At 39.4% G+C, this 22,074-nt stretch overlaps 3 protein-coding genes across 5 annotated transcripts in view; 2 read left to right on the top strand and 1 right to left on the bottom strand.

Moving 5' to 3' along the window:
• The window catches only part of cables2b (Cdk5 and Abl enzyme substrate 2b), a 132,370-nt gene that overhangs the window by 34,374 nt on the left and 75,922 nt on the right, over positions 1 to 22,074 (bottom strand). The gene's annotated exons all lie outside the window — the stretch shown is intronic.
• LOC146494152 (uncharacterized) lies at positions 800 to 8,759 on the top strand. The gene is made up of 6 exons (XM_085145985.1): positions 800 to 1,560; positions 1,773 to 1,943; positions 3,544 to 3,642; positions 4,000 to 4,037; positions 4,120 to 4,275; positions 5,101 to 8,759. The coding sequence occupies exons 1-6, from the start codon at positions 1,209 to 1,211 to the stop codon at positions 5,275 to 5,277; spliced, it is 993 nt and encodes a 330-aa protein (XP_085002111.1). The 5' UTR covers positions 800 to 1,208; the 3' UTR covers positions 5,278 to 8,759.
• LOC146494151 (uncharacterized) lies at positions 15,593 to 21,982 on the top strand. 3 transcript variants are annotated; one of them, XM_085145977.1, is made up of 7 exons: positions 15,593 to 16,230; positions 16,739 to 17,086; positions 17,314 to 17,472; positions 17,931 to 18,032; positions 18,323 to 18,357; positions 18,440 to 18,595; positions 19,145 to 21,982. In XM_085145977.1, exons 1-7 carry the CDS (start codon positions 16,197 to 16,199, stop codon positions 19,316 to 19,318), a joined length of 1,008 nt encoding a protein of 335 aa, XP_085002103.1. In that variant the 5' UTR covers positions 15,593 to 16,196; the 3' UTR covers positions 19,319 to 21,982. The 3 variants fall into 3 exon arrangements, with proteins under 3 accessions (XP_085002103.1, XP_085002105.1, XP_085002102.1); XM_085145979.1 differs by having other exon boundaries at positions 16,736 to 17,086; positions 19,149 to 21,982; XM_085145976.1 differs by having other exon boundaries at positions 16,736 to 17,086.

Below are 22,074 nucleotides of genomic sequence, written 5' to 3'. Positions count from 1 at the left end.
GACACACCCCGCCTCCTCGAGTTGACAGGTGTGCCAAGGTAAGTATCCCCGTCTGAATTTGTTTCCCTTACGTCGGAGCATTCGGTGTGGACGGAGAGCGGATCCAATTGACTCCGCCTCCATTACATTACCGTTTAGTTTGTTGGATGATTTCAATAAACCAAGGATATTTTGACTGATAATTATTTGTATCCTTCTCTAACTGTACTGTATAAAGAGCTAAAACCTCCAAAATTTCAGAAGTAATAAGTCATTATTAGAGGTGTTTGTGAACTAAAAGCCCAGTGCGCGCTCCCGACGCAGGGGAAACATGCTGTCGGGGATATCTACCTTGACACGTCACCTGGTTAGCAGCTGCTTTCAGACCGACAGCAGCTCGTTTGTGTTCAGAGTGCTGCTTCCTTCTTTTCCAAACCACTAAACCACATTTAGAGCTTGTAAGGAAACAACCTTATCATTGAGTTCAGGAGGAACAGCACAGCTTTAATGTTAACGGAATGAAAACTCTGAATATTTAGTAACTATTTTAAAAACCTCAAAGCAGATCAAGATCTTAATACAAACAAATATGAGGTCAGTTTTTAAGCTTTTAACTGAGCTGTTCTTCAGCAGATGGCTTGTGTTGGCAGGAAGGACCAGGATGATTTTGTTTAAATGAAGACTATTCAATTCAATTCAATTCAATTTTATTTATATAGCGCCAAATCACAACAAATGTCGCCTCAAGGCGCTTCATAAGACTACAAAGAGAGTGAATTTAAATGAACTACCTTTAATTGTTGTGTTCAATTAGATAATCCATCCATTCGCTTCCGCTTCTCCTTTTCAGGGTCACGGGGGGCGCTGGAGCCTATCCCAGCTGTCATAGGGCGAGAGGCGGGGTACACCCTGGACAGGTCGCCAATCTGTCGCAGGGCCAACACACAGGGACAGACAACCATTCACACTCACTTTCATTCGCATATTCACACCTAGTGACAATTTGGATTATCCAATTAACCTATCCCCACAAGCTGCATGTCGTTGGACGGTGGGAGGAAGCCGGAGTACCCGGAGGGAACCCACGCAAACACGGGGAGAACATGCAAACTCCACACAGAAAGACCCCGGCCAATTAGATAATAATAATAATAATTTGTTTCAGTTTAATTTAATACAATATTTAAAATCAAATGCTGTGTTTGCAGGAAGTTGGTAACTGATTGTTCATGTTTTCTACAGACATGCAGGATGGAAACACTGGACTTGCCAACGCTGAAACTCTCGTCTATGAAGGAGTGGAAGGAGGAAACATCACAGTCGAATGTAAATTTTATTTCCCAGGAAGTTGGATGTTGTTCTGCAAAGACAAATGTGAAGAAGGAAACGTTCTCATTGAAACAACTGATTACACAGCTCAGAGCGGCAGATACAACATTACATTTGTAAAAACTAATTTACTGTCAAAGGATATTGTGTACGTGAGCATCACACAGCTGAACATGTCTGATTCAGGATGGTACAGGTGCACACTGGACAGAAGTTTACAACCATGTGATTTTCAGCTTGTCATCACAGGAGGTGAGTAAAAAAAATCTTATTCATGTCCCTGAAGATGTGAACTTCTCCCTGAGTTACTTTTCTTTCAAATAACCTACATGTGTCATATTTACACTACAAGTTTAGTTCAATGAGTTGTGCTGTAAAGACACATTAACCACTGTTACTGACATGCAGACAGAAAACCTGCTTCAAGCAGGATTGTTATTATTCTGATTTTTCCTTGTTCACAGCTTCAAACACTTCAACACCTCATCAGCCTTTATCAACATCAACGTTTCTCCTGTCGGCCTCCACAACAACAACAACAACAACACAGCATACGAACGTCAGTTCAGGAAGCTTCACAGCTTCATCAGCCTCCTCTGACGTCTCCAGACAGCCTCAAACAGCTGCAGGTTCAGGTACATCGTATGTGTGTGTGGGTGTGAGTGTGGATCCGTCACTGTGTTTATCAAAAAAATACAAACCTCATGGAAGAAGGGGTCTGATTTATTCCTATAAGTATAAATAAGTATAAATAGAAACAGCCACATTGGAGAAATAAACAACTCAGAGTAAAAGACAAAAGTATTTAAATTAAAATAGATTTAAAGTATCAAAAGTGAAATTTCCAGATTCGCTGCATGATGAGGTATATTATTTATTTAAACATTTTTCTTGTTATTCCATCTTATTGTACCCTCATTATAGTTTGAAAGAAATTTATATAATTCTTTATTTGAGTATGTTTTGTAATATTAAGCTACAGAAGTGAAGTTATAAAATAAATTACTGCAGTAAAGATCAGACACAGGGGGCCATTTACATAAAAAGGGAAAGACCATCTCTGAATTGAGGAGGGGGTCTAAGGGTACATCTGTCACCATCTTACAATGCTGTGATTGCAGCCATCCCCAACTTTCTGTGAATGGTACTCATGGCCATTGATCAGTGGTTGTTGATCAATGGTCAATGGGATTTTATCAATGGGCATTCAGTGGTGCTGGTTTCAGTTATTGTGCAAATGTACTGTTTATAAGATTGGGGAATCCTGCCGTCAGCTGAGACTGAAGAAGTCAAGTGGATGAGTGACGAAACGTTTCTCCCACTAAAATCACGACGTCCAGATGAACAGAATCAACCTCTGGGGATTTACTTAAAAACTTGCCACCAATGCACACTAAAACTGAGTGAAACATGGCTGACTTCTTCGGAGTGTCACTACATGAGGTCTTGATGACAGACAAACATGGGATCAATCAATATTTGAGTTCAGTTGTTTCTCAGGTTTCTATCTATTAATTTATGTAAGAATCATTGTAACAGTCACACAGGATCAAGTAAATATTTCAGCTCTGTGGTCTCAGACTTTATTGTGTAAATTCCTACAAGTAACAGTAAAAAAGATACAGGGAACTGTCATGTGAGCTAGTTTTTATTGAATATTTTAACAAGAATGCAGATACACAGGACAAAAACCTTTGTTTAAAAAATGTTTCACATCATGTTCGACCCCCATAACTTAAATATTTACTTGATTAAAAGAATTTTATTCAAAAGGAAATGTAACTCACAGTATCTCTGTCTTTGTCGTGCTTCTCTCTCGTGGCTCAAGAGTTGGGAGTTCGCCTTGTAATCGGAAGATTGCCAGTTCGAGCCTCGTCTCGGTCGTTGTGTCCTTGGGCAAGACACTTCACCCGTTGCCTACTGGTGGTGGTCAGAGGGCCCGGTGGCGCCAGTATCTGGCAGCCTCGCCTCTGTCAGTGCGCCCCAGGGTGGCTGTAGCTACAATGTAGCTGCCATCACCAGTGTGTGAATGTGTGTGTGAATGGGTGAATGACTGGATGTGTAAAGTGCTTTGGGGTCCTTAGGGACTAGTAAAGCGCTATACAAATACAGGCCATTTACCATTTTTTTTATCTGTGGTTGGTTGAATGACTGAGACTTTGTTTCAAAAATGCATTTATTACATATCACATATTTAGAGTGTAACAGTATAAAATCTGTTCTATTACGTTGCAGATAAGCTGCTTCATGTGACTCTGATTCTGGTCGCTATGATCACCATCTTATCAGCAGCTTTGCTGATTTTCTACAAGAACAGGAAGAATAAATCAAAAGGTGAGCCTGTAGTAAACAAATTCATCTCTTCAGTCCACAACATGAACATGCAGGTTCATTTCCTGGAGATTAACCCTAAACTTAATGTTAAGCCAAACCTTTATAATATATCGTGTAATATTTATTATGGGGACTTTTTATTGCAAAATGTGAAAGTGTAAATAACTTTATGCTTTAATATAAAAGTAACAGGAAAATCTGAAAGGAATTGAAAGCACTGTGACACGGTTATTGGTTGCAGTTTATTTCAAATCAATCATTGTTTAATCTCTTCACTACTTTTTCCTCATACTGTTCTGTTACTTTGTGAGTTAATGTGACATAAATACAGATGTTTAATGTTTGCATGTTTTTCAGGATCTTCTATGAAAACTAATCATGCTGACATCACACAGGTGGGTTTTAGGAGTTATGAGTGACCTGAGCTTCATTACTACTTGATTAGGATCAATCAGCCAGTTTGTTTTCTTTCTCCAGGCCAACTGGCTTTATGGAAACATCACAGAGGATGAAACTCAGAACAGTGTAGCTCCTGTGCGGGTGTCTTCAGTTTATGACTACCCCGAAGGCTCGCAACCAGATGGAGTTGAAAACCAAGAGCTCTACAGCCTCATCACCGCTCCTCAGAACACAGTAAATAAAATCATTGTGTGATTTTAAACTCGGGTACTCCGGCTTCCTCCCACCGTCCAAAGACATGTAGCTTGTGGGGATAGGTTAATTGGAAAATCCAAATTGCCACTAGGTGTGAATGTGCGAATGGTTGTCTGTCCCTGTGTGTTGGCCCTGCGACAGACTGGCGACCTGTCCAGGGTGTACCCCGCCTCTCGCCCTATGACAGCTGGGATAGGCTCCAGCGCCCCCCGCAACCCTGAAAAGGATAAGCGGAAGTGAATGGATGGATTTTAAACTCTGACGTCAGAAACAATGATCAGTGCAACATTTTGGGCAGTAAAGTAATTCACTAGTTGTCTGGATCGATCTGTTAAACTCTCTCTTACATTATAGTGATTTAATGTTTGCAAAAAGTTGCTGGTTTGATTCCAGGCAGAAACAGAAACTGCTTCAGGAAGAGCAGCAGATGTAAAACTAAATCGAAACTCTAAAAAATTTTAAATTAAACCACGCAGAGCTGCCAGCTGTGGGGAAGCCTTGTGACAAATCAGCAGCAGAAATGACCAATGACAGTTAAACAGAGCAGTGATGGATCTTTTGTTAAAACAGCAGAGTGGTGCTGGTATCAGTTTCTTTAGCACAAGTAAAATGGATTTCTATTTTAAATCACTCTTACTTTATCAACAAGATGAAGGTAAACTTTTTTTAAGAGTTCACAAATTTAGTCTATTTTTTAACCTGCATGTACAAAAATGATCTTCTGTCTGGTAGTAGCTCTAAATGTTCATGTAATTACAAATTCATTTTAAGATTCTGACGCTTGATGCCACCTTTTTATTTCAGGCTACAGATGACATGACTGATGCTGATTACACTGAAGTGGATTTTTCCCACACTCCTTCCTCCAACAGCGCCCCCTGTGGTAATATATGTGACACTGTCTACTGTACACCTGCGATTTATGCCAATCACACCAACGCTGGTTCACCTCCTCTGTACTCAACTGTTGAAATACATTAGCTCTAATGCTGTGGATGGCACCTCAGTAGTCAGCAGGTGAACATAATTAGCCTTGGATAAATGCAATGTTTTACGATAGTTACTCATTATTTCGCTTTAAAGATAACTAATTCACTTTTTATAACTATAGTATTTCCCAATAATAATAATCATAATGAAATAAACTGCAGCATCCCGTAAATGTCTGTTGGATGGTTAGGCATGGCATTTAGCTTTTCTGTTTTCAGCAGTTAGCCTGTTTGGGAGCAGCTGTGCAGAATAATAGATTAACCAGCAAGCAGGCTCTCCATTATGGAATGCCAGCATGACCATATATGGAACGCAGTCCTGGCGTTCCATATCCATATTCCATGGAGGGAAGTTGCTAAATGTAGTTAGCAACTAACCAGGTGGCTAATTTCACATGTAATTTTAACTGGTTAGACTGGTTAACCTAACTAACTAGTCCTTTTTTCTGAAAGCAAACAAAACTAAAACTGACAGCTGAAATAATATGAAAGACGTCAGCACTTTGGCCGACACTTAATGTCTTTTAAATGTGCTATACAAATAAAGCTGAGTTGACTTGACATTAAGAAAAGATTATGACGCTTTGGAAAGCTTGAAAACATCTAAAGATGCTTACTAATAGCATTAATCTCACTACAAAGTGATTTTTTTTACCAGCATAGCTAACTAGTGCTAGCTAACATTAGCCAGTACCATTCCACCTTTTTGTTCAAATATGGCCACTTGTGTTTACAGAAAAGAGAATAATGCATCATTAAAGACCTCAAAAAGCTGGTCCAACTTTTTATTTAAAAAAATACTCTCTGTCTGTTACTCGATATAATCCAGAAATGTTTGCCAACAGTCTATATTGAGAAGGATATTCTAACAACTTTACTGAATGCAGTGTGATATCCCACATGGAAAAGATAAATCTTATAAAGTGTGTATCTGTCTTGTGTGAAACATGTATGAAAAGAGTGAAAACAGATATAAGATCCCTTGAAAAATTATATAAATGAAACTTGTATGTTTTGGATACTTACTGAAACAATATATGAAAGTAATGAGAAAGTGGCCACTTTCATGAGTAAATCATGTAAGTTTTTACTAAGTCCAGCTCATTTCCTCTAATCTCTTCAGTCACAGATCATTTTATTGCAGGTTCACACAAGAATTTGAGGGATGAATTTAAATGTCATGTTATGTTGTGTTTTTCCACATGTATCCCATGTGTGGATAAATGTCAGTGATGGATGTCTCTTATAGTTCTGAGAAGATCTCTTTGTATCCTCCCGACCTTTAATACAAAATGAAATGAGAGCTGGTTGGAACGAAATTCTACAAACTGTTTAATAAATATTGGTCACAAATATAAGGTCCCAACAGTGTAACCGTAAAACTTCTTATTTATGTCATTTTACACTGAAAATGATGAATGTACTGAATTTACTGTATTAATTTAACAAATTTTATTTTGTTAAATTAAAAACAATATTATTATATTCATTCAAGCTATTACATTTGCATATATATGTATATGTTTTATATCTGTTATTTATGTTTCACTGTGCTCAGCATTACAGTGTTTTTTAGGATGCAGTAAACTGTAAAACAATAATACTGTTTAAATAACTGAACTGTAATAAATCAACTTTGTCTTGTGATCCGAGGTCGACAGAGATTGAAGTTTACTGCCTCTACATCACAGCTAAGACATTTAACAGTCTTAATATCCAGCATTATGTGATTAAAAATGATCAGAGGAAACTCTGATTCCTGATAATAAAGCATTTCTATTCTTAATCAAAGATAAATCAAAATATAAGTTTGATCAATACGTAAATGAGAAATGTAGTTTGAGTCGTAGAAATGAGTGTTATAATATCTGAGAACTGTGTCACCGACTCTTTATGGCCTGTATTTATATAGCGCTTTACTAGTCCCTAAGGACCCCAAAGCGCTTTACACATCCAGTCATCCACACATTCACACACTGGTGATGGCAGCTACATTGTAGCCACAGCCAGCCTGGGGCGCACTGACAGAGGCGAGGCTGCTGGACACTGGCGCCACCAGGAGAAAAATTATTAAGTATTGTCATTGTTAAACACAGAACCATGATTTATATGTGGTTTTACTGATAGTAACACAGTCAGATAGAGAGAGGGGATAAGGTGTGGGTGGACCTCGGATAATTAAATGTCAGCACCTTGATTGGATGGCTAAAATGTGAAGATGTCACATCCAGTAAAGGAAAGGGGAGAAAGGGTGAGCAGGTATAAAAGAGATTCTGAGTTCTTCCCTTTTGTCTTCTGTGAGATGAGCAGTTCAGACGATTGGATCTAAGAGGTTCACAGTTCAAATTCCAGCAGCGATGCTCGAGGAGAAACTGCAGTCCAACCTGTAAATGTGCAAAATTTTGTATTTTTTGGCTTTTCATCTGCTCATTTTTGCCTCTTTAGTTAATTCAGATGGATTTTCATTTACATTATACTTCCACTGCCCAGTGGCTTTCCTGCTGAGTGATTATCATCAACTCAGAACATGAGGATAAGTGCATCTTCAGATCTGTGCTCATCCTTTCTCCAACCTCTCCTCACCAAAGATAAGAGCAAAATCAGCATTAGCTCAGGTAGATAAGTGAGTAGTAAGACAGTAAAAATCATCACTTAAACTATTAGATTTATTTTTTGCTTTTGCTAAATTTCTTGAATAAAATTTCTTGCATTTAAAGTCTAAATTGAGGGCATTTCTAACCTTTTGTGAAACAGTAAAGGTGAAAGTCTGAGTCGTATTCTTTATTAGCTCACACAGCTCTTACAGGTTACCAGGTCAAGACTTTATAATCAGAGCACAACTAGACTACCTGTATAGGAGTTTTTTGTGCCATACTCAACAGTTGGGTGCTGGGTCATTGAACCCAAGACCCTGAAAAGTCAATAGTTGGCACCTGGACAGTTTTTGGACACTGAATCTGTGACTCTGAAGATCTACATTTGGTTTAGAGAAGAACGTTTTGGACACTGATGATCTTCCTGGGCTCTAACTGATTAACCCAAAAAGCTCAGACCCAGAGACATGTTGTTGTTTTTGTGAAAAAAAACATGAAGATTGGCAGGTTTAACATTCTAGATCTAGATGCAGTAACTATCATCCCAGCAAATATTAGAAATAACAGCCTAAATACAACATGTGACAGGTTGAAAGAAATAATGAGACACTGCAGGTAAACAGAGAAAGGATGAAGGTCAGGTGACAGCATAAATGCTGCACAGAGTCAATATCACACAGAAGATGATTTAGGAAGCTCATGTGTTGTTTCTTCTGTCAAGCTATTGGCACTTCAACAAAGTGATATTTTCACTTTGTTGAAGTGTTTGAACATATTTCTGACTCTCTCAGTTCTGCTGTCTACAGCAAAGCTTTTCTTCCTTTTATGTAGATACAGTTTAAATATATGACTCTGCTGAGAATTGTCTCAGTACAAATTATTCCTTCTTCACCATATTTCCAAAAACAAGAAAAGAAATTTCCCTTTAAAGCAATAACAGGACATTTTCTTTTTTTTTTTAATTTATGCACAGACATCATGTGAAATACATCTATAAAGAGCAGGACACGGTTTTATTGCTTTATCTGCAAATTATGACATTTTTTGCTAATCAAAATGTTGCTGTTATTAGTGCAGTCAGTCAAAGTGAACATCAGGTCCATTACGTGGTACATGGTGCTGCAGGTATAGCCCCCAGGGGTGTCGAACTCCAGGCCTCGAGGGTCGGTGTCCTGCAGGTTTTAGATCTCAACCTGGATCAACACAGCTGAATCTAATGATTAGTTCCTTGCCAGGCCTCTGGAGAACTACAAGACATGTTGAGGAGGTCATTTAGCCTTTAAATCAGCTGTGTTGGATTAAGGACACATCTAAAACCTGCAGGACACCGGCCCTCGAGGCCTGGAGTTCGACACCTGTGGCCCAGACTGATAGGTACAGTAATTTGTGATATATATATATATATATATATATATATATATATATATATATATATATATATATATATACTACTCAAGTACTAGTTTACATCCCGTATATAGTGCAGAAACAGCTGAGGTCAGTGAGTATAAAGCGTTTCTGCAGGTTCCTGTCATTGAAGGCTATAAAAATAATAAGTGCTCTGCTATAAATCTTTCACTGGTGTGCTGACATCAGAGTTTTGAGGCCTCAGTTTGGTTAAATATCGGTCACTTTGTGATACAGTGAAAACAAAAACATTGAGTGAAATGTGTTTCTAAGTTAGTTCAGAAGCTGAAACTTTCAGAAGCTGTGATGTTAATAGTGCAGAAAAAGAAAAGAGGAAGTCCGTAGCCACAGCGAGTTTCTTCTGTTAACGTGGGAAATGCGTTTGCGCTTTGTCTAAACGAGAAGGTTGTGGTTTAGTGCCCAGAAATGAGTCATCACCGGGGTGTGCTAAGTGCTAAAAGTTGAAACGATGACTATTAAAGAACTGTAACTAAAGACAATATTTTTGTGGTTTAATAATGCAGTCGATAAGGTATCAGGAGCTATCAAAGTCCTGTGTTTTATACCAAATAGTCAAATATTGATATTCATTCTATAAACTGCAGTGTTAGATCTTCATTTCTGTTCCTGTTATCAACCAGGTCAGTCTGGTCTGTGGTTTGCAGCCTAAGAACAGGCAGAGTTTCCTTTGTAAAAACAGAAAAACTGTCTTCCTTTCTGAGTCGACCCTAAAGGGGAAAGAGTGTGTAATTAGAAGAACTGCAATAAGACAGGGTTGCATTCCTCAGGGTGAGACGATATTTAACTGCAGACCATTACATTGTCTTGGGACACAGTGTTGATGTTTCTTAAAGAAGCAAACTAACTGCAGAAGGAAAGTAATTGAACTGGATGTCACAGCAGCAGAGACAATCACATCAGTGTTTGTCTCATCTGTTTTAGAGGAATCGCTGTACTAACAATAACCCCCATCGCAGCTTTGTGTAAGAGGATCTCTGCTCTCTCTGAACTGCATGAAATGAGGGCAGAGAATTCAAAATACAGAAAACGGGTTTGAAGCACGATACATGATGTGACGGTGGAGGCAAATTTTACCACAATGTGGTGTTTGACTTCCTGTTTCTTTATGTCACCGCTGATCAGCTAATATGATACATACAGATGAAACCAACACTAATAATCTAACATCTGTCTGCTGTCCACAGAGGGTAGCCGTTTATTGTTTTATATATTGTAGGTCGGTGGTTTAATAATGACCAGCACAAGGTGATAAAACTTGTTGGCTCTGATTTCGAACTTTTCAACCACAGCGAGATAAATATTTTAATAAAACATTTATCAGCTACAGCTCATCTTACAAACAGGAAACACAGACTTGATTTTGATCACATTGTGGCATTCATTAGAAAAGAAAAACAGCATTTACCCAAATCTTCTTCTTCATTTTACTATTCACTTAAAAATCACTAAAATAATCTCCTGACACCCCCGGTGCCACCCTCCATCGTTTAAAAATGGTGCAGTTTATAGCGCAGAGCGGCTTTACGGATGCCTGTGATTGTGTCAGAGCACATTATGAATCAACACCATGGACCTTTCAGATTTCAACACAGTTGGTTGATTGTTCCACTCTGAAAATTGAATTAAGGTGAGTGTTATTAACCCTCTGGGGCCCTCTGTCGCACCTCCAAATCACATGACCGATATAAGCTGGCATAGCAACAGGCTGCTTTCTGAAGCTTGTATTGAAAAAGGTTCATTACTCGAAGGTTTTCAACACAGTGCTCTTTGGTGACATCTGGTGGCCAAAGATATGAAGTGCAGAGCAAATTAAAATGAACTGCTTCATTGTGACTGTCCATTCTACCTGAGCTGATATTGAACATGTATTTTTGGGGTGTAAAAAAGTAATGTTATGTCTATTTGTTTAATAAATCATTTTAATGAATAAACCTGTGACATGTTCTCCCTTTGTTTGTGACTTCTTGACATTTGTAGACACGATAGATAAAAATACATCATATATAATAATGTGCAACCACAGGTGGGAAGTAACAAAGTAAAAATACTTTGTTACTGTTCTCAAGTACAATTTTCAGTTATTTTTATTACTTTGACTCCCTACATTTTCAAAACAGGTTTTTCACTTTTGGTTTAACACATTTGGGTCGAAGTATTATTTTGTCACTGCCAGCTTTCAAACATCAAATCAATTTGAGCCTGAACAGAAGCACATGAAAGGCAATCTTGTTCGATGTTGCACAAAAAGAAATGACGTGTGCAAAGTCAGGGGTTAAAAGTAGGAAGGTATTTTGTTGTTGTTGTTTTTTTGTTCTGTTTTTGTTTTGGTCTCAACAATGGAACGACTGCAGATGTCCATAGGTTGTGATTAAGGTATTTCAGCATCTGACTAGCATTACAGAAGAGGAGCAAGCATAAAGTGAGTGACTTTTTTTAAGTCTCAGGTAATTTCAAATGCAGCGTTTCAGTCAGCTCAACAAACATCAACAAACACACAGACTGTTTGTGCAGTTTGTCTCACAGTGTGTTGCTAGCTAAAGGTCCAGCTGCTGTATTTCACATGTAGAAAAACTAAAGAGCTAACTTCACCCAGACATGAAGAAAGATAAGAAAGACAGGAGAGGAAGAAGAGAACTTAGTTTTAAAGGGAAGGACTCCTGATATAAAGCTCACATGTAGTCCTCATGTTTTTAAATGTTGGGTCTGTACATGTGACATTATGTTTTTTCAGTATATATATTATGGTGCAAAACAAACTGAGGTAGACTAACTGTGTTATTTAAAGGAAATCCTCAGTAGGTTAGTGCAGGATCTGTACTGTGATGGACTTAAAGAACAGTTATGGTGCACAGTGGCTGTGGTTTCATGGTCAGAGTAAGGTTGTATCAAGTTTAGCAGAGATGAATTGAATCTAAAAAAATCTTTAAAAAAATACAGCATAAACAGTGTAGAGGATGCAAATCAGGCAGGACAACTCATGAAACATCTGCTCGCATCCACAAAGAGCAGCAGGTCGGCTGATCACAGCCTGTGCACTAAGAAAATCCACTGGAGCTTTTAGTAGAAATGATTGTGAGTTATGATTCTTTTCCTCTCACTGAGCCATTACAACCAATTTTAGGGTTCCCCACCTGCTGAATCCACTTTAACCCCTGACTACATGTAACTACCCCAAAGGTTATTTTTTATGTTTGGTGTCGAATAAAGAGCCAAGCTCCAGCTGATGTTTAACCAGTAATTTAAGATAAGATAAGATAAGATAAGATAAGATAAGATAAGATAAGATAAGATAAGATAAGATAAGACTTTATTGATCCCACAACGGGGAAATTTTTTGCGTCAGCTCAGCTCAGGTACAGATATATGAAGGAAATACAAAAGTACAAATAAGTACAATCAATGAAAAAAAAGTAAGATAATACACTATATACAATGGTAGCATACACAGTATGTGATTATGGATATAGTTGGAAATATGGAAGACATAAACTATATAGCTTGGAAGGTCATGGAAGGTCCATTATGCATGAAGTGGTGACCGTGGATGTTCACAGTGTCCAGTGACTTATGACATCGTGGTTGAGGAGTTATTGAGTCTAACTGCTGTTGGGATGAATGATCTGCGAAAGCGCTCCTTCCTGCAGCGAGGGTGTTTCAGTTTCTGACTAAAGGAGCTGCTCAGCCCACTCACATACTGATGCAGTGGGTGATGTGGGTTGTTCATGATGGATGTCAGCTTCACTAACATCCTCCTCTCGCCAACCACCTCCACAGTCTCCAGGGGACATCCCAGCACGGAGCTAGACCTCCGCACCAGTTTGTCAATCCTGCTCCTGTCCCTGTCCGTGCATCCACTCCCCCAGCAGGCCACTGCATAGAAAAGGGCAGATGCTACCACAGTGTCATAGAATGTCCTTAACAGTTTAATCTCCCCTTCACCAGCAAACACAGAATAATGTGTGAGCAAAATTAAATTACAACCCAAATACAAACGTACACACAAAGTAAAATACACAAACATGCCGCGTGCGCCTTTCTACCACACATTCAGGAGCAATTGCAGTCCATGTTGTCCAGTTTTGCTCTTTATCCACAAGCTACAGCTGCCAATAAAGCTAAAAATAAAGCTGACTTTGACTTTGACTTGCTTGTTTTCTGGCTTTAGTCTTCACTCACTGGCGACATGTGTGCCTTAATTAAACATCTGTCCAAACCATGCGCACCTGAAAGCGCAATACTCAGGTCCACCAGAAGGTGGCAACAATACAACATAGGAATTACATTAAATGCCCAGTTTTGAACAATATAATCACATCTTACTGGGACAGCTACACATTTTCCTGTTTAGAGGCAAAGTCACCCTCTACAATGAAGGCAACAGAAAATGGATATATAGCCTTTATTTTCCTTCTTTTTCTTCAGATTCAAGCTGAGTATAATTAGAATTTTAAAAAGTTAGACTAAAGTTGTCGGGGGCTTGGTCTGTGATGCAGCATTTTGACTTTACTTTGTATTTTTGATTCCGTGTGTTTTATTGGAAATATGTTAAGTTCTTGTGTTGTTATTATGAGCTACGATTTGGTTAAGTTTTATTCTAGTTTTTGTTTCATCTATGTCTCCTGATTTATGAGTTCACTGTGTTTTGTTTTATTTCCACTTGTGGGGTCATGATTATTTGTGTCAGCTGTGTCTCCCCAGGTGTTTCTCTTCCCTACCGGCCTGTGTATTTCACCTGGCCTTGTCTTTCTGTCCTTGTGTTCTGTTTGTTTTCTGTTTGTTTTTTGTTTTTTGTTTGTTTGTTTGTTTGTTTGTTTGTTTGTTTTTGTATCAGCCATAATAAAGGCTCGCTTTTTGTTTGATCATCAGTTCATTTTTCCTGTGTCTGCTTTTGTGTCTGACCCACAAACACACCGGTGCTCACTGCCGTAACAAAAGTTTTTATTCCCATCTAGTGATATTATTTTATAATTAGGTTATTATAGCACAAGGTTCAGTTAGCTTTGCACCAAAATGGAAATAACCTCCAAAGAGCTACTTTTTACTTTATTACTTTTGCTTTACATTTCAGAGCCTGTACTTTTAGTTTTACCTGACTAAAGAAGTTGAATCAGTACTTCAACTTCTTTTTAACTGTCATGGCTGTGTGCAGGCAGGCAGGGAGGAAGGACCCAAAATGCAGGACTCACTGAGGCAAAGTTGAACTCAAAATAAACAGCTTTATTGCAGGTTGCAGACTGAACAAAAGACTAACTATACTGGGGGGAAAATAAACTAACAGGCAGGCATAACAGGTAACAGAACACACAGAGAAATCTGAGGGTGAGCAGACGTTAACGACGCGACACTGACACAGAGAAACACAGGGCTTAAATACACAGATGGCAGTAATCAAGGGATGAGAGACAGGAGGGGAACACAGCTGGGAGAAATCACAGCTGACGAGACAGGGGAAACGTAAACTGAGTACACTCACAAAAGACACAGACCTTCACAATAAAACAGGAAACTCAGACACCGGGAACCAGACAAGACGCTGAACTGAACAGACAGATTCACAAACAGATGGGGTGACACCATAGACAGAGATACAGACGCAGACTCAGAGGCAGACCGAAGAGAACTCAAATAATAATCATAATAATAAACTAGAAAATGATAATAATAAACTTAAAGTGCTGGGTCACCGACCCAGGGCCATGACATTAACAGCAGTATTTGTACTTCTAAGTAAGTACAGATGTCTGTACTTTTGCCAATCTTGTGTGCAGCAAACTCTTATAATACACTTGGAGTTTGCATGTGCTGTGAGGTCCTTGCCTCCACGTGGTTATGTAAATTGGGCAGTGTACAGGTATATTTACATATGTATATATACATATATATACATACACACACACACACACACACACACACATAGTGGCTTATATAGTCTATTTCAGCGGTCTCCAACCTTTTTTGTGCCACGGACCGGTTTATGTCCGACAGTATTTTCATGGACCGGCCTTTAAGGTGTCGCGGATAAATACAACAAAATAAAACCAGTAACGGTACCAAAACAAAGAAGATTTATTCATAACACACAGGAAAAGACCCAGGGAAACCGAGTTAAGGATAAAAACAAGCATCAACTCTCACGGCGCGGTACCGCTCCATGACCCAGGGTTTGGGGGCTACTGGTCTATTTCTTTTGTATGTTTTTGACCTGGGGGTAGAATTGCTTATAAAATAAATAAATAAATAAATAAATAAATAAATAAATAAATTAAAATAAAATAAAATAAATAAAAATGTAACATATATAAGGTTATTCTGTTTGGTCAGAGTTTTTTCAGAAACAACACAATATCAAAAATAAATTAACTTCAAATAATTTAAAAAGAATAAATAAAAAAATAAACACCTGGTAAATATTTCCTTTAAAAGCATTGCTGTGTTTAAGTTTGGATAGAGACTGGATGAATTTCTGAACATTAAAAGATTCAGTTTGTGACACACAACTTAAAATAGAAGTTGTAAATAAATAGACATTTTATTTCTGCATCGTCTGATAAATGAAAAACTAAAGATTATTCTGTTTGGTGTGATGAAAATGGAGGACAGCCAACATTAGTCAACTAGTCTAGTTATAAAATAGTCTAGTTTATATCCTATAATTATAGTTTAGTAAACCTCACGCAGTCGGTTTCTTTAGAGCGTGAATGATACTCTGAAAATCAAAAACATTTAAGTTATGTGAGGAAACAGGAAACAGAAACATTATTGCAGTTAAAAAAAAGTCTTTGTGTGTGTGTGTGGTTTGAAGGCGTGACCTCCTCATTAAGAGAAGTAAGAAGTTCCTGGTTTGAAGTAAAGAAGAAGTGAAGCAGCATTAAACCATCAGAGCTCTGAGATGAAACACACTTTGCTCTGCTTCATCTTCCTCAGTGAGTAAATTCTCTTTTTATTTCTGTCACTTTCTCTGTTCTAAGTCTTATTTACCTTCACTTTGTTGTCATTTGTAGGTAATCAGCTGGTTTTACAACTTGCTTCACTTCTTTGTTCTCTCTCATACAAATTGGAAAAGAGTCACTCAAACATGCAGCTCAGAGAAAGGACACTTTGTAATAGTTATAAACAGATAAAACCCCGAAATATAAAGATGTGTGGAATTTAAATTTTTACACAAACTTCTGCTTTTGCACGACTGCAGTGCAAATCATTGTTAGTTTCACATCACTTTGATCCCCAGAAATCACTTTGGAACTTTTTATTGTACATTAAGCCTCCAATCTTTTTTTTTCTCTATCCTTCTGAACAACTTACTAGATCTCCTGAAACAACACTGACTTATTCTTTATTTCATACAATGAAGAAGTACAACAACGTGATAATCATCTGTCACATTTAATCTATGGTAAGATTGTAACTAATGATTGTTCATCCTTTCAGCAGCACTTCAGGATGGAAACACTGGTTTGGTCAAAGCACAAACTGGGACCCGCAGAGCAGAGGAAGGAGGAAACATCACAGTTGCATGCAGGTTTTATTTACCTGGAGGCAGGAAATTCTTCTGTAAGGAAAAATGTGAAGATGGAAACATTCTTGTTGAAACATCTGATGATGCAGCTCAGAGCGGCAGATACAGCATTAAATATGAAAAAACAGGATTGACCTCATATAATATTATGTATGTGAGCATCACACAGCTGAAACAGTCTGACTCAGGACGGTACAGGTGCTCTTTGGACAGAGACTTGTTGAAAAATCCAAACGATGATTTTGAGCTGATTGTCACAGAAGGTGAGTTTCTGCTAACAGTCGTGTTTGTCTTTGAAGGTGTGACAGAAGCTTCACGTCTCAAAAGCAGCTACTTTTCCTTCAAATCACCTACAGATGTTATATTTATCTGAAACATCAAGTTTCATCAGTTCTGCTGTCAAACAGCCCATAACCACGTCAGTCACATGCAGATATATAAACTGCTTCAAGTGGTCTTATTATGACTCTGATGGTTTCATTGTTCACAGCTTCAACCACTTCAACACCAAACGGGACTCTGAGACCTTTTTCAGCTTCAGTGTTTCTCTCATCAGCCTCCACACCACCAACAACACAGAGTTTAAGCTCAACTTCAGGAAGCTCCACACCTTCATTAGCCTTCACTGAAACCAAACATTTAAGATCAGGTATATTGGGTGGCTGTCGCTTAGCAGGTAGAGCATGTCATCTTCTAATTGGAAGGCCATTCGTTTGATCCCATATTCCAGTGTGTTTATCAGAGTGTCACAGTTGGATAGAAAGCACAAGGAAAAAAGTGTTTGCCTAAAAGGATGAATAAGGCAGGTCGTATGAGTGCTCGAGTAGAAAAGGGCTTTGGGTTCATGTGTTTTTATCAGAGAGCTACACAAGAATGACACGTTAAACGCTGTGGAAGGAGCGCTCTGATATTTTAGTGAATAAATTAGAAGCAATAAATTGTTCTGTTTTCTTGATAAACAGTTTGTCAGATAGTGTTTGAGGAACTGTTTTCAGTCCAAAGATACGTTATTCTGTATGTGCACAACTTTACTGCTAAATGAACAGATGTTGAGGCCACATGTTTACACTGTGAGTAAAAGAAATCTTCTCTGTTAAACTCCTGCAGATGTGCTGATTTATGTGGGTCTGATTCTGCTCGTTATGATCGTCGTCTTATCAGCAGCTCTGCTGATTTGCTGCATGAAGAGGAGGAGCACTAAACCCAGAGGTGAGGCTAGGAAAACAGAAAAGGCTAAACATGCTCAGCTCAGAATGACCCAGTTTGCATGAATTAAGTCAAGTGTGACGTTTCTGTCACGCTGTTGAAAAAAATGTTCATTTATGACTCACAACAGAATCTGACTGATATGATTTTTATTCTTTATCAGCCATGTGCCTTATTTAACTGTAGATCATATGTAGTTCCTCATATCGTTCCTGTGTTTAGTTCCTCAGGTTCTTCTTCCTGTTATGTGTCTTAAAGAAAGACGTTTATTTTCTGACCTGCATGTTTTTCAGGACCTCCTGTGGAAACAGAGTATGCTGACACACAGGTGGGTTTTAGGACCTGTGACACACATCAGCTTCATTATTGTTTGCTTTGTATGTGTCAGCTGGTTTGTTCTCCTGCTGCAGGCCGACAGGTTGTATGAAGATATTAGAAAGTGTGACATAGCGAGCAGGTCACCTCCTGTAGAAGTGTCTTCAGTTTATGCCACCGCCAAAGACCCCCGTTCAGATGGAGTTGAAAATATAGACCTCTACAGCCTCGTCACCCCTCCTCAGAACAACGTGAGTAAAACTGTGGTCTGATTCTAAGCTGAGGTCATAAACCAGGTAACTGTTTGTGTAGTGAAGTAATTCATCTGTCCTGAGACACAAATGTTCCACTGAAGACTGAAGAAATAAAAGTTCTTCCTCTTTGTTTGGAGCAGATAAAATCTTTTAAATTGAGAAAAAGATTCTAAAGAATCATTTCTATACTGAAATTTGTATTTTTGAATAAATATCAGCTTCATACTCAGTGGGATTTAAAAAAAAAACAGCTTTCTGGTGGAAAACAAGTCTATCAAATGTTAAGGTTAATTAATCTGTATTTAAAACTGTAAAACACTGTCCAGTAAAGATAGTAAATCCTTCGTTTTTGAACGTTGTCATGGTCAGATTTTATTACAAAGGTATTTTGAAAGGTGACTTCAGAGGCTTTATGATGATTATGACAAAAATGTATTCTTGATTTTTGTTTTTTCAGATGTGGATTTTTCAATTTAAATATTCAACATTATTTAATTTTAACAGTCTTATGTCTAATGTTTGATCTCACCTCTTTATCTCTTTAAGGCAGATAACCTCTGCTACTCTGAAGTGCATTTTCCCCACATTCCTGCCACCAGCAGCGCCCCCTGTGGTGAAGCAACTGATGTTGTCTACTCAATGCCTCAGGTGGACCTGAGTACTGCCATCCTCACCAAAGATGCTTCACCTCCTGTGTACTCTACTGTTTCCTCACTATGAATACATTAGTACTTTTTTTAAACCTGTCCAGCAGCTGTAACAAGCGTAATGGTCTGAATGCTTTGTTGTGCCAAACATATTTACTTTCCCACGATTGGCACTGTAGACTCTCTGTAGGCTCTTTTTATGTTTTTGTTTTATCTATTTATTTAATTTTATTATTCATATTATTCTTTGTGTGGATATTATGTTGGAGCGGACAGGGTGTGAAGGTTGGATTGGCAAAAGATAGGTGAAGAAATTTAGAGGAATAGAAGAAGAAAAATGAGAGAAAAACATGGTAAATGGCCCCCAAAGCGCTTTACACAACCAGTCATCCACCCATTCACACACTGGTGATGGCAGCTACATTGTAGCCACAGCCACCCCGGGGTGCACTGACAGAGGCGAGGCTGCCGGACACTGGCGCCACCGGGCCCTCTGACCACCACCAGTAGGCAACGGGTGAAGTGTCTTGCCCAAGGACACAAGGACTGAGACTGTCCAAGCCAGGGCTCGAACCGGCAACCTTCCGATTACAAGGCGAACTCCCAACTCTTGAGCCACGATCGCCCCATGAGGGTGGGGGAAATTTTGAGGATGAAACAAACAGACATGCTGGGTCTCCAACTGCTACACCTGTGACAAAGAATACAAACAATAGGCAACACCTGAAAGACAAAGCACATCGTGTGTGTGAGAGAGAGAGAACCAGAGAGAGAGAAGATGGGAGTGTTTATGATTGTTTGTCATGAAACGTACTGAAAAATACTTGAAAAATGAGGGTGAAGGCCAGGGAAAGACCCAAGAGACCCCAGCTATCTATAGCTCCCAAGAGATCTGAAGATCTGAATCCCGACAACCATGCATTCTATCCTAGCCGAGGGAAGACAGAGGCCCCGGACGGAGTTCCTATAGCCAGCAGGCAACTGACCCCGGTGGCCACCTCAGCACAAGACAAAGGCGAGACTCAATAACTGCCCAACACCCAGCGGAGCCCCCGCCGCATGACGAAGAGGCCCAAGCTAGCCCCGGACACACACAACCATCCCCACACTCAGAAGTGTGGATGGACAGGTGCCTTCCCATAGCCAGCAGTGATCCCGGGACGCAGTCAACCAGTCCCCCCATCACCAGCCAGCCTCGGCATCAGGCAGGATGTAGAAAATAACACGAGTACTTAAGCTATGGGTGAAACCTCAACTATCTCAGCAGGCAACAGCTCAGTATAAATGATGCTAAAGTTAGTTTATCTTTATTTACTTTTTTACTTTTGACATATTTATAGCTTAACTGCACAGTTATATAGCCTCAGGTTAAAGTTCATTACAGCTGCTTATAATTTAGCTCAACAGATACAAAAATGTTGCTATTATGATTTTGTAGGATAGATTCAGTGAAACCAGGAAACAGACTGCTATCTTTTAAGGACATGTGATATAAGGAAGACAAAAAGTGAAGAGATGCAGTAATCTACTCATTTTTAATGAAAATAAACATGAACATTGGCAGTTTTAACAGTGTATGGTTTTTATTTTCTTTTATAAAATATAAATATACAAATATAAAAATACACACATTTCCTTAACTTCTGCAGTGGAAGTATTTCGACTCAGCTTCTTCTAACAAAGGATACTGAAAAAGAAAGCAACTGGATTGCTTTTGAAGCTCAGCAATGTTTTGAGGATGCCTCATTCAGGAGGCTTCTTCAGTTCTAAAAACCAAGAATTGGAGAATCCCAGGTGTTTGAATCCTGGTGGTCACTGGCCCACTATTGATCATGTGCCTCATCACATGAGCCAAGATGTGGAAAAAACATTTAGGGTGAAGACACTGTGATATATCATATGACCCACTGAGGTCACCTGAAGCAAGGCGTCTCAAAACTGCTTAGTAGGTGATGTCATCAATCACCCTCTCTGTTCAATGATGGCCATTCACATGGCCAGCAGGCAGGACCAGGCGAGGCAGGATCAGACAGCGCACTAACCTCTGGCGGAGACGCAACTGGACTAGATGGCAGCGTGGCGGTTGCAAGTGGTTCAGCTGGTGGTGGCATGGCAGCTGTGGATGGTTTAGCTGGTGGTTGAGCTAGCAGTTGAGTAGGCAGTGACATGGACGCAATGCGTGGTGGAGGCACAGGTGATGGCGTGACAGCCACAGACAGTTGTGCTGGCAGCTAGATGGACTCTCCTGAGCCACCAGCAAGAACAGGCAGCAGCGTGGAAGCCATGGACAACCGGACGAACTCTCTAGACGGACTCCCCAGAGCTTCCAGCAGAGAGAGACGGTGGCGTGGAAACCGCAGACTGCTGGATGGACTCCTCAGAGCCCCCAGCAGAAACAGAGGGTGGCGTGGAAGCCGTGGACGGCTGGAGCGGCTCTCCTGAGCCCCCAGCGGGAACAGAAACTGAACCAGATGGTGCGAAAACCTTTGGTGGAACAGAAACATGGCAGCTCAGTTGAGCTCTCAGGAGAAACAGTCTTTAAAGCTTCAGAGAAGGAGTTCACTCTGTAATAAATGTCCCAGGCTCAGAAAGAGCATGGAGGGAACAGTTTTTAAAATCCATTCATTCGGAGCAGATTTCCTCGGAATGAGCAGTCACTGAGTTGACAGACTCAGGGCTGACTAGAGAAACAGAGGGGGGGAAATCTACTTATTCACAGAAAAATGGGCTTCGTTGCTCCCCACACAAAACACTGTCCCAGAGCAAACAGTCAATTTTTTGGTAGGTGACTAGAAAATATCTGTTACTCACCACAGCTGGTTGTTCATC

This window comes from Neolamprologus multifasciatus, chromosome 20, assembly GCF_963576455.1.
Source record: "Neolamprologus multifasciatus chromosome 20, fNeoMul1.2, whole genome shotgun sequence".
NCBI lineage: Eukaryota > Metazoa > Chordata > Actinopteri > Cichliformes > Cichlidae > Neolamprologus > Neolamprologus multifasciatus.
Note: the sequence above shows the minus strand (reverse complement) of the source record. Positions and strands in the feature narration are given on the sequence as shown.